Source organism: Gopherus evgoodei, chromosome 3, assembly GCF_007399415.2.
Source record: "Gopherus evgoodei ecotype Sinaloan lineage chromosome 3, rGopEvg1_v1.p, whole genome shotgun sequence".
NCBI classification, from domain to species: Eukaryota; Metazoa; Chordata; order Testudines; family Testudinidae; genus Gopherus; species Gopherus evgoodei.
The window spans coordinates 100,013,468-100,026,370 of NC_044324.1; the positions used below are offsets into that span (position 1 = coordinate 100,013,468).

The following is a 12,903-nucleotide window of genomic DNA, read 5'->3' on the forward strand; positions in this document are numbered from 1 at the left end:
TCTACATGATAAATTGTTATATCAAAGTAATTCAAGCAAACTTCTGAAGAGTTAGAAGATCTGTCCATATATCTATAAAAGAAATACACAAGGGCACAATATGGCATAAAAGAACACAGACCATATGTTTAATTTTTATAACTGTCAGTGTCTAGAAGCAATAATTCCAGATAATGGGAAGAAATCTCATGAATACCCTGGTCTGTAGAACCTTGGACTCCACACAGTAAAAGACAGTGCCCCATTCCACAGTTGCGGAAGTATTCCAAAGGATGTGAAAATGTGACGAATTCCCTTTAATCCTAAAGGAAGACTCCAGAATTGAATCTGGAATCACTTTGGGTGGAAAGGAAAAGTTTCCTGTAATCCAGAAGATGAGAAAAAAATAAGAATTATGAACAATGGGTGGAATTTACAAATCTGCCTACGTGATTTATGAGCACAAGTTCCATTAACTTCCATTAGTATATTATTAATAATAAAATGATTTTGTTTGTTTAGGCCACATTGGTATCATTTGATTCTGCTTCTACTGGTTTATATAGTTATAATTTATCCATCTCTATTCTGATAAATGTATTAGCAAGATATTTGTATTCACATCTTTTCCCACCCAGATGTTAATAACTAAGAATTACAAGCAGACAGTGGATACATTTTTAAAGTTCTGTTGATCAGAAAATCAAATACCTGGCAGAGGTTTAAGTGACCTCTGAGCAAGGGTAAAAGCTGCAAACTCTGCTGGTTGCGAAAAGGGGATGTTAACACTCTGATTGACTTCTTGTGTCGTAATGAACCGGTAGCCATTAATCCAGAACAGCCGTCCACTGTAATACAGCAGTGCACTATGGGATACTTCTGAAGAACTCCATTCTGCAAATTCAGTGACTACAGCATCACAACTGTGAAAATAAATATGGCATCACCTAAGCCACTGTCATAAACAGATACCTAAGGGTTAATGTCTCTTTCACCTGGAAAAAAAGTAACCTGAAGCACTTGACCAGAGGACCAATCAGGAAACAGGATTTTTTCAACTCTGGGTGGAGGGAAGTTTGTGTCTGAGTTCTTTGTTTTCTGTCTGCCTCTCTCTCAGCTATGAGGAGTGATTTCTATTTCCTGCTCTCTAATCTTCTGTTTCCAAGTTGTGAGTACAGAGATCATAAAAACAATAAGGGTTATTGGTTTTTTTTTTGTATTTACATGTCTATAGTTGCTGGAGTGCTTTAAATTGTATTCTTTTTGAATAAGCCTGTTTATTCATATTTCTTTTAAGCAATTGACTCTGTATTTGTCACCTTAATACAGAGAGACCATTTGTATGTATTTTTCTTTCTTTTTTATATATAGCTTTCTTTTAAGACCTGTTGGAGTTTTTCTTTAGTGAGGGACTCCAGGGAATTGAGTCTGCAGCTCACCAGGGAATTGGTGGAAGAAGTCAGGTGGAGATTTGTGTGTGTTAGATTTACTAGCCTGACTTTGTATTCCCTCTGGGTGAAGAGGGAAGTGCTTTTGTTTCCAGGACTGGAATTAGAGAGGGTGGACTCCCTCTGCTTAGATTCACGGAGGTTGCTTCTGTGTATCTCTCCAGGAGCACCTGGAGGGGGGAAGGGAAAAGATTTATTTCCCTTTGTTGTGAGACTCAAGGGATTTGGGTCTTGGGGTCCCCAGGGAAGGTTTTTGTGGGGACCAGAGTGCCCCAAAACACTCTAATTTTTTGGGTGGTGGCAGCAGTACCAGGTCCAAGCTGGTAACTAAGCATGGAGGTTTTCATGCTAACCCCCAGCACAACTTGCTTTGTAAGGAAAAAAAGATCTATGCAATAAACTTGGATACCTTAAGCTTTATCCTTCAAGTTCTTCTTCCCCCTACATAAGTAATAAGAACAAATAAAAAGGTTTTCTTTCAGTTCCTGCCCCACCCCTGAACTGAACATTCCTTAGTCTGATGCACCACTGGAGCACCAAACACAATACTTTGTTTCTTCAGCTCTTATAAGATGATACCTTTAAAATGAAGTAAACATTTATGCTAAAATATTATAATTTATTCAAAAGGAGACAGTATGTTACCATTTATTAAAGATATCCCCTGCCCTAGACCTGATCCCCCTCCTGCCCTCTAAGCCCCTCAGTCCCAGCCAGAGCATCCTCCTGTACCTCCAACCCCTCATCTCCAGCCCCACCCCAGAACCCGCACCACCAGCTGGAGCCCACCCCCCACACACACACGCACCCCAACCCCCTACCCCAGTCCGGAGCCCTTTCCCACACCCTGAACTCCTAATTTCTGGCTCCACCCCAGAGTCCTCACCCCTCACACACCCCAAACCTCAGTTTCATGAGCATTCATGTTCTGCTATACAATTTCCATACCCAGATGTGGCCCCCAGGCCAAAAAGTTTGCCCACCTCTGTCCTATAGGCTGGCTGAATGGGTTCTTCCAGTAGCTCACTTGATACAATTGCTGCCAACAGAGGACACAGAAGTACCAGTCCGGATGCCCACTCAGTGAGCCCAGCCGAGACTCCATATGAAATGGACTTAAGTAATTTTTAACGGTTCACTCTGAATCCTGTACAGTTGGACTTGCAGTAACTAAGAGAAGCTTTACATATGAAGGGATGCAAAAATGTCATTTAAAACCTTTGGAAGTAGTTTTCCTGTGCATACATGGCACATGCAGAATGCATGGCAAAGTGATATAAAGTGCTGACCAACATTCATCTGATGTGACCTATGGAACTCACTTATGGCTTTGCCATTTGTGAATAATGCAGCCATCTCATATTCATGAGGGTCAAAGGGACTACCATATAACTACTGATTGCTCATGTGAGTAAGGGTTGCAGATTCCAGGGAAAGGAGTGTTTGTTGCTGCCCTTTATATTTGAGAAATGTCAGGTTTTAAAAATGATCCAGATTCAAGATAATATGGAAAACTGTAACTACTTATTTTCTAATGTTACAAGTCCAACATGAAGATGACTATGACCTCAACTGAATCAAGCCTCCGTATCCATGCTGTTTTTATCACCATGAAAAATTTGAATAATCTTCCTGGTAACACAACACAGTTATCCATTAGCTACAGGTGACCATCAATTCTTCCTGTTTATTATTTGCTTAGCACCAACAATGTATTCAGCATAGTACACTACACAAAAAATAAAGAGTTTCTGCCTTGAGGCCCTTACAATCCAAAAAGCAGAAACACAGAAGAAGGGATGCACTGGAATTCTGATTGTTCAATGTACTTTGGGAGAGGGGGTGAGGAGAGACACACAGAGATACCCTTACCTCTCTCCACAAAGTGAGACTCTGTACAGATTTAGGCACAGGCTATCTTGCACAAGCCAGTAGAGGAAGCCGTCACTGAGATCCAAAGTTAGAGCAACTACCTACAAGACAGAAAAATTCAATCAGTAAAGTGAACAAAATGAATACATCATGGAAAAAATCCCTTCAATTCTGAAAGATATGTTGCTTCATTGTTGTTTATATTATACAGCAGCATGGAGAGAATGGCTCTTTACCAGAAAAAAAAAAAAAAGACAGGACTCTATCACAATGATTTTTCAGTCTAAATTAGACAGAATATAAAAAGGGAAAACAATAAACAAATGATCAGATCCTCAGCTGGTGTAAATCAGTATCATCCTACTGATGTCAGCAGAGTGACACCAATTCACAGCAGCTCAGGATTTTATATAAAGTGTTTAATTATATTTATAAGCATCTGCTATGTTGCTCATCCCTATGGCACCTGAGTAGCTCAGATATTACTGTAGCAGTATACCAGTTAGTTAATGAACCTTCCATACATAAAGTTGCATAAACACCTCTGGCATTTTAATGTCCTCGCTCCAAAACACTTTGAAATATTACTGTAAAGAGTGACACTGATTTTCATATTGGAAACAACACAGTCTCCAATTGTGTTTTTATAATTTGATTTTACATAAGCTATATCACTTCTGGGCAATCAAAAGAAGGACATCTTGTATAGAGTCTGAGCTCACTATTTATGGAAAATGATATGCTAATTAGTTGAAAAAAATTAATTAAGCTTTACATTCAAAATAGCTAAATTTCAGTTAAAGCAGCATGCCATCATTTTTATTTAGTAGTAATCTGAAAAAACATGAGAGTAGGGATAAGGGCCAAGAAGAGCCCTCTAACCTACACTGCACAAAAAAAGTTGTTGTGTTTTTTTAATTAGACCAAATGTTCCAAACAAAGTGTATAATTTCATACCTGCAGTCAATAGCATGTGCAATACTGTGTGCACAAACAATAGAAATAAAAATCTACTAACCTGGTTTGTGAGTGAAAATAAGATTTGCATCCACAAATTAGGTAGCTGAATTTTATCATATGAACACTCAGCTAATTGTGCCTGAAAGTTGTTGCATGCACAAAATTGCAAGTGCAAAATTAGAGATAAGGTTGACACCACTCTGATATTTTGCCTCGATATTTCCCAACCTCTACTCTCTTGTCAAGTTATAGGTCTATCTCATTTTTTAAAGTTAAGATTTAGTTATGGATGTGAATGGAGCATCCATTCTTTTACTCTTCACTAATCAGATACAAAAAGATGTTGGTATTGGGGAAAGAAAAACAAATGTCATATTGCATACTCTCATGCAATTCCCATCCCATTCTTGTTGATATTGCATGTCAGAAAATCAAAGTCTGAATTATTGTTCTTGTAGATTTCCTTTGTAAAAACTACTTTTGGTATGAGAGAGCGTGTAGTTAAATTAGGCGTATACACACATTATTCCTCTTACCTTCTCTCACTGACATGTTCTACATCAAATTTTGTCTTCCTGTCTCTCATGAGCACCCAAGTCCCACATCTATGTTCCTTAGCCATTTTGGGCTCCTCTTTTCCCCTTCCCTTCTCTTTACCACAACTACCTTCTTCCACCAATTCAGGCTTGTCCATCTCCCTCCATTAATACTTACATTAAAGCAAAGAAAAATGTATACTATTCATATTCAGGGGTCATGCAGTAATTTAACACCTCCCTTTTCATGTGCTACAAAAATAGATTTTTTCCATGGTGTGACAGACATTAATCTCTGAACATGATGTATAGCTGTTATCCTCCAGTGTAACCCTATATCATAAGTTGCAACATAAATTTAGCCTTTTGAAATAATCCTTGATTCACCATATGTCATGAGGCAGTACTCAACAGGATTCTGGCACACACTGCATGCAGCATGCTTTGCCACTCCTTTATAATGTACTGACCTCAGAAGCATACTGTAAAGATTAACTAATCAATGTTTATATGGCGTTTTTATGGTGTTTATATGGCCAGATCCTCAAGCCGGTGTAAGTCAGAAGTCAGTGGAGCTATGCCAGTATACACCATCTGAGGGTCTGGGTTATAAAGTGCTACCTAAGTGCTAAGTTTTGGATAAAATAGTTTGTCATCTCATCCCTGCACAGTGAAATACCAAATCAGAGATGTATTCCAAGACTCAGGTTTAAAGCCCAAAAGGTGAATAGTTATGCATTGTTGAAGATCTTTTGTTTTTAAAAAAGCTTAGTACATTTCAGCAAAGAATTAGTTATTCATAGAACTAAATTTACCATCTGCAGTTACAATAGCTAGAGGACAATAATAATTATTATTAGCTGTTATATTATTTGCACTGCGGTAACAACCAAGGCCCCAATCGTTGGCACAGAAATGGCGACCGGAGTGACATGACAACAACTACTAAGCAGGCAGCTGCAGAGTTGTGGCAAGGGCTTTGACATTGAGGATGAGAAGCTTGAAGTGGATGTGGGAAGCTATTGCAATGACTCAAAGAAATGGATGATAAGGGCAGAACAAATGGAAAAAAATTCTACCTTAAAAATAATGATCAATCCTTATGTGTTAGAGCAGAAGCTGATCATTAAGGATACATCTGATACAGGTAGGTGCACTACAGGGCATGGGAAGTTGGTGTCTTCCAGCGAAGAAGTCAGCACTGGCCAGCATCCAAGGTGGGGTGTAAGGCAGGTGACTGGATGGACCATTGATCTGTTGCACCATGGAAATATTTTTTCTGTGTGGCAAAAACTTCTTAATTCTTCAGTACTTAGGATTATAATATGGTTATTGTACTAATAGAATTTGCCATTCGATGTTCTAGCCGAGACCTCTCACACACAGTAGATGTAACAAAAAAGACCCATAAGGTTAACTGAACTTTTGAATTGCTAGTCACCTTTAAAAGGACAAACCCGTTCTGCCCAGTATTTAAGTTTTACATCCTAGAAACCCAGCCGGTTAGTGGTTACCCTCTAGGGAGAGGAAAAATACTTTTAAAAGTTTAAGAATTCCAGGAACTGTGATGAAGGCATCAGGAAGAAGTCAGTGGATTTGGAAACATCTGGAGTTCAAAAAGGATCTTTGATAATGAGCAGCATCTGTGTAAGATGGGAGCACATCTTGTATAATCCTAAGGAAAAAGCTGTATCAGGAAGGGACACATTTTAAAGAAAACATTTAAGATGTATGCTACAGCAGGTTGCCTTTTTTTGGCATTCTTGAGCTCTTCAGTGATAATTTGGCTATGACTAATCCAAGCTCTGAGAACAGGGACTTTTTCCCAAGAGAGTGACTCAGCACATGTCATGAAAGAAGGCAGCTTTCAGCCAAGTGCTGATAAATATTCATGTGCTGGACCTAAATGTGACTGCTAGTTCACAAAGCCTTTTCATAGGGAAAAACAGTGCATTTAAAGATTTGCCCCACATCCTGGGCTGCTCCTGAAAAGTGCCCAATGCAGCTGAGAATGGGGGTTGGAAAGGTAGCTTTGAGCCAAATTTGCACTCCCCTAATCTTGGGGCTAATGAGCTTAGGCCAGTCCTCTGGCTGCACTGACTGCCAGTGTCCCCCAGGATCCATTTCTGCAGACAGGGTTTTCCCAGGGCATAGAGTCACAATGCCTTTCCTCCAGCTACCTCAGTGCTCAGATGGCACAGAAATGGCTACTGTGGTTCTGTATCAACTGACAATCCCTTCAAGCAAAAGGAATCCTCAAATGGCCAGATACATCAGCTGGGGAAATGGTAGAAAGCTGCCTTGATGCAATGGACAATCGGGATCTTCATCTACTTTTTAGGTAACAACTTGCTATGGTAAGACTAATTTGTTTGCAAGAGTCAAAACCGACCACTAGAGTAATTCTATTTTGGGAACAGAAGGGAAACTCTGAAGAACACATTGTCCATCTTCTTACTTATAGACAGGTAAAATTCATGTGAGTGATAGCCTAGTTACTGGTTGTGACACAAAAGCCAAACAGTGGATACAATGTGGGTAGAGATGGCAAAATGAATAGCAGGAAACCAGTAATACAATATTTTGCTTGAAATGTCATTTTAAACACCCAGGGCCAGGACTTCAATGGAACCAAGGTGATTTACACTAGCTGAGGATCTTCAGGATCTACAGTGATCATTATTAAAATGTCAATAGTTGCCAACAGTTGCTGCTGTACAAGGCTATTTTGAGATACCACAGCTCTGTCAAAATGCAAAATAGCACACCGTTCTATGTGATAGCAGTAGGTAAATGGTCACTTTCTAATAGCAGTCACTGAAATTTAAAACTCAATTAACACAAATATTGTTAAATACAGTTATTCAAACTTGTACCGTCATGATGATTACTCAATAAAGTAATAATTATATGAATTAACCATTACAGCGTAAGTACAAGTTACACACAATAACAAATTAAAGCTGTATTGTTATTTCTGATGTGACAAGCACTAATACTGACTGTATCCTATGCAACTAGACACTAAAACACTCCTTTTTAAATATCAGTCACCTGTTTACCAGAAAACCGTGGCTGCTCTTGTAACATAAGGTAGTGCTCTCCATTCAGTCTGGTGCTTTCCACTGAGTAAGTTGTGGCCCAGTACAGATAGCCATTGATTGCATCGACCACAAGATCCTTCACCAGGAATGCAACATGCACCACAACATCTGTGTGTCCTACCAGCAGTGATTTTCTGTAGATCTGGGGGCAGGTGGGGAGAAAACAGTGTAACTCCTCACACATTAGTTATCAGCCACAAGCATCTGAATACATGTATATGACTATTTCACAGCTATTGATTTCAGTCTCGTGTTTAAAATGTCACAAAGAATTACGCAAAATTAGTATTTAGTATCTGCTATTAAGTGACAAAAGCAAAAACTAAAACTTCTAATTCCTCTTATCATTCCTTGTTTCACCAGCCTTCTGAGTGGATACGAGTTCACACCCAGTTTGCACTCACTATGCACAGCTGTAAATTAGGATGTTAGGTAGTGGAGAATCTAGCCCTATGGGTCTCATTTTCAGAAGGGCCTCTGACTTTGCATTCAAGTAATTACAGGTACAATTTTATAGCACTGCATAACTTGGCACTACATTTTTAATGTAGACCCATTTCATACAACTGAAATGGTTAAGCAACTGATTTGTGGGTGCACAGAATGCATTTGCAGCTATTTGGGCACACAATATCAAAGTACTACATCAGAGATGATTTCTGAAAATCCACCCCTATACTTAACAAAACACAATATCAAAGTACTACATCAGAGATGATTTCTGAAAATCCACCCCTATACTTAACAAAACACCCACAATTTGCTACACAAGGTTATAGTACAAGGATAAATACAAATGAGATTCAATTGACAATCTTTAGCTGAACACTCCGACTATGAGACTATTGTCGGTATATTTTATTTGTATATTTTGCACCTGCAGTTTAGTATCCTGGCTTTAATTAATAACTACATTTCACCTCAAGCCCTTTTGTAACTGGAAAAGGAAATATCTCAATGGAAAGAAAGGTGTCAAGCTGATCTACTATAAAAGGAAAAGGTCAACAGCAGCTCAAGTGATGATAAACACTTTCCCAAATATTATTTAAATGATCTTTATTATTCATTACTTTAGTTTATCCTCAGCATAACACTCTTACATACCGTATTTGCTTTTCCAGCCCAGTACATATACTGACCCAACCAATCAAAGGCCACTATCCTTGCTTTTTTGATGTCAGATATATGAAACTTTTCAATGGCACCAGCTCTTCTAGTCAGTGACCACATATGAACTTCCCCCGTTGAGTTGCTCCAGTAGAGAGTGTCATTATACCAGTCCATGTCTTGAAGCAAGAAAGAAGGATACTAGCAGCTATTTCTCAAATATATCAATAAAACTACAATTTTTCAAGAACAATTAAAAATATCCAACCAACAAAGACCTTGTCTACATTAGCGGCAGCATGCAAATACATGTAGCTATATGCCACTGTAAAAGGCAGGATGCATCCACAGTGTGGTGTGTAGCTACATGTGGCAGTGAAAGGCTCTGGTAGGGGGAGGCAGTGGGGAAAAGTCTGACGGCAGAAAGCTACCAGAGCCTTTCCCCACTGTCTTCCCCCCACCCACCCCCTGCCAGAGCCTCTCTCTGCCTTCCATTATGGTGTGGAAAGGCTTTGGCAGCAGGTGGGCAGCAGGACAGTACACTGCTGAAAACTGCAGTGTAGACAGAGAAGGCAGTGCTTGGGCATGTAGAGAGCTGTGTAAGGTATATACCCTGGGGTTCAGGTGTGTCTTTACTCACTCAAGTAGTGCCTCACTGTCTACACTGCTATTTATACTCATGCTAGGGGTCGTGCAGTGTCTGTACTCTGTCTACACTTAGGGCATTGTGTATAAGATTGAAACAGGTCAAACCTCCTACAAATGCAGGAACAATGTACAAAGATTGATACAGTTCAGCTCTAAAACTCAATTGATAGGGAGATTGTCATCATGATCTATCTTATGTACAACAATCACCTTACTATATTGACCTCATTTTCATGAGTGTAGCCCCACTGATTACAATAGCACTGCATTACTTTGCAACACTGAGGTTACACAGCTGTAGAGAGACACCCAGGGAAGTTAATTCATCCCTAGTAAAACTCACATTCACGGCGTTTCACCAGAGATGAATTTGGCCCAGGGAGTGCAAGGAGTTTCTGCCTCAAGACTCAGTTCAGTTCAAACTGTTTTACTGCACATTCAAAGTCTAGTCAGATGTGATGAAAGTTCTCGTCTTTCAGATCCTTTTATCCACTGTGGGGAGCTCTGATCAATGCAGACAGGTCCACTACAGGAATACTCAGCCTGAACAGTATTTACCTGAGACATTTCTTATATTAGGAGAGAAGAATAATCCTGGCCCAAAACTATCCAACGGCTGCTTCCAAAGTCCATCGTCCCCCACAGCCAAGATATAAGGTTCTTCTTCAACTGAGAAACAACAAACAGGTTGTAACTATGTATCATTCATAAGAACATAAGAATGGCCATACCGGGTCAGACCAAAGGTCCATCCAGCCCAGTATCCAGTCTGTCAACAGTGGCCAATGCCAGGTGCCCCAGAGGGAGTGAAGCTAACAGGCAATGATCAAGTGATCTCTCTCCTGCCATCCATCTCCATCCTCTGACAAACAGAGGCTAGGGACACCATTCCTTACCCATCCTGGCTCATAGCCATTTATGGACTTAATCACCATGAATTTATTCCTGTTCCAGCAACCAGTATCAGAGGCACATTGTGCCAAGGGCTGTACAAAAACATAGCAAGAACTAGCCTCTGCCCCTAGGAACAGTAAATCTTAATACACAAGAGAGACAAAGGCTGAGAAAAAAAGTATGTGACACCCATTTTTAGATGGGGAATGAAGGCACAGAGAGATGAAGTGCCTTGCCCAAAGCCCAAAATCTGTGGTGGAGCCACGAATTGATCCCAGACCTCCTGAGCTTCACTCCAGTGATTTAACCCTGAGCCCCTCCTTTCCTCTCCATAGGTATTATTCTATGTAAGCTATTTCAACAGTGTACAGGTTAGAGCCATTGTACATATGCTTGCAAAGGGCCTTTTGCATTTCCCCAGTAAGCCACCCACTCCCATTCATTACATGGTGATGGGGATACTCAACTGTTTCCAACGGTGCGCCCATGCTTAACCACCTGCCACTGGTGGTCTTCAGATGTCAACCTTTGCACCGTCCCCAAGCACTTTAAAAGAAGTCCCAACTGCTCATGTCACTATGTGAAGAGTAGGCACAGCAGAGGATTGAACCCCTGGTGTTCCTCAGGTCTAGACCTCGACAGGTGGAGTGTACGCACAGGACAAGTTTCTCCTTACTGCTCAGTGAAGTTGTTCTTACCTTCTTTTAAAGTGGTGCCCCTAAAAGACTCTGTCCACGGTCCTTCCCCAGCAGGAGATAGAGCTCTCACTGACACCTGGTATGCTGTGGTGTAGGTCAGCCCTTTCACTGTAAACCTAGTGACACTGATATTGGAGACAATCCGATCTTCATCAGCACCACTTTGGGCTGATACCTTCACAATATAAGTCCAGTTCTGCCAGGCGGAAGGACCTGAATGGTGCAGACAATCACAATATTGGACAAGAAACTACTTCAACAGAGGCCAGGAAGACTGCAGTTTTAGAGATCTATTTCAAAGCTGCCAATATCACAGATATCAGCCAGGAAGAAAATTAAAAACTAGCACTGCTTTAGTCCCTGGCACCATGGTAGTACATCATGCCCTTCCCAACAACTTAACCGGGAGTGGCAGACAGTTTCCACAGCACCGGCTGTGCTTCTAGCACTCGCGTGTGTGGTAGAGCTGATAGCAGATTTTGTCAGCCAGCAGCCACCATGTGTGACTCTCCATAGATGTGTGACAGTATTGTGATAGCGGTAGTTAACACTGCAGTCATTACACTCCATGATTTAAGATGCAGCCTTTTTTAAACCCTGCAGGACAGAAAGACTGTTAGTGACTTACACAATTAAGCCTCCATTAATTTGGCCAGGTGCATTCTTTATTTTATCAGTAAAACTTTGCTTAAAATTTTGGCAGCTTTATCATAAATTATTGGGCATGGTTTTTCCTCTCACAGCTGTTTCATACTGATGTTTACAAAGTTGTTCATAGAATATCAGGGTTGGAAGGGACCTCAGGAGGTCATCTAGTCCAACCCCTGCTCAAAGCAGGATCAATCCCCAGACAGATTTTTGCACCAGATCCCTAAATGGCCCCCTCAAGGATTGAACTCACAACTTCAGGTTTAGCAGGCCAATGTTTAAACCACTGAGCTATCCCTCCCCCAAGTAGATTTCAGTAGAGTCACTTCTGATTTATACCAGTGTTAGGGAAAGGAAAAATCAGGAAGATCTTTCCATTAAGTATACTGGAACATGGACAAGACCTTTAGGATGGAACAATAGAACTTACTGGTTCCAATAGTAGGTTGAGGTGGTCTCCAGCAGACCACAGCTTGGTCTGATCCAAACAGCACTGTGACAAGCTGAGGATGAGTTGGCAAAGGATAAGGCTGTGCTGCCGCACCATAAGAAAGCAAGTTGTTGTATCCAAAATAATCAGCCTGGGTAAAATCGCAATCCACCAAAAATTCATTAAAGGCTTTGATCCCAGTTGGAGACAACTCCTCACGGAAAACTGCCCTGCCATCAGTGACAACGAAAGTATTGTTCTCATAAATAAAGCTCTTTATGTCTCTAAATGAAACTTGAGGTCGTAGGATGTTAAATTCTGAGCCATCCAGAAAACCAGACACAAAGGATTGATCAGTTTTGTTGAAGTAAATTAGTCTTTTGGACAGGAAGTTTATCACAAAATCTTGCAGAGCGTTGATTCTTACAATCAGCAAAGCTTCAGGGACCTGACCAGGATAGACTGGGAGGCTTGCCCTATAAATTCCATCCTCCAGCAGATAAAAGACATACCTAACAATGGAACAAAACAGCCCACAGTGGTTACACCATAGAACACAGTGTAGACGAGTCACTGATA

The 12,903-nt window shown here is 40.5% G+C and overlaps 1 protein-coding gene across 1 annotated transcript in view; it reads right to left on the reverse strand.

Annotated features, from left to right (window-relative positions):
- Nucleotides 1-12,903, reverse strand: part of ROS1 (ROS proto-oncogene 1, receptor tyrosine kinase) — a 95,157-nt gene that overhangs the window by 56,426 nt on the left and 25,828 nt on the right. The window contains 8 exon segments of the mRNA XM_030558333.1: nucleotides 197-360; nucleotides 691-902; nucleotides 3,300-3,400; nucleotides 7,850-8,041; nucleotides 9,004-9,185; nucleotides 10,213-10,323; nucleotides 11,247-11,459; nucleotides 12,325-12,836. Of these exon segments, the coding sequence (XP_030414193.1) occupies nucleotides 197-360; nucleotides 691-902; nucleotides 3,300-3,400; nucleotides 7,850-8,041; nucleotides 9,004-9,185; nucleotides 10,213-10,323; nucleotides 11,247-11,459; nucleotides 12,325-12,836 (1,687 nt within the window).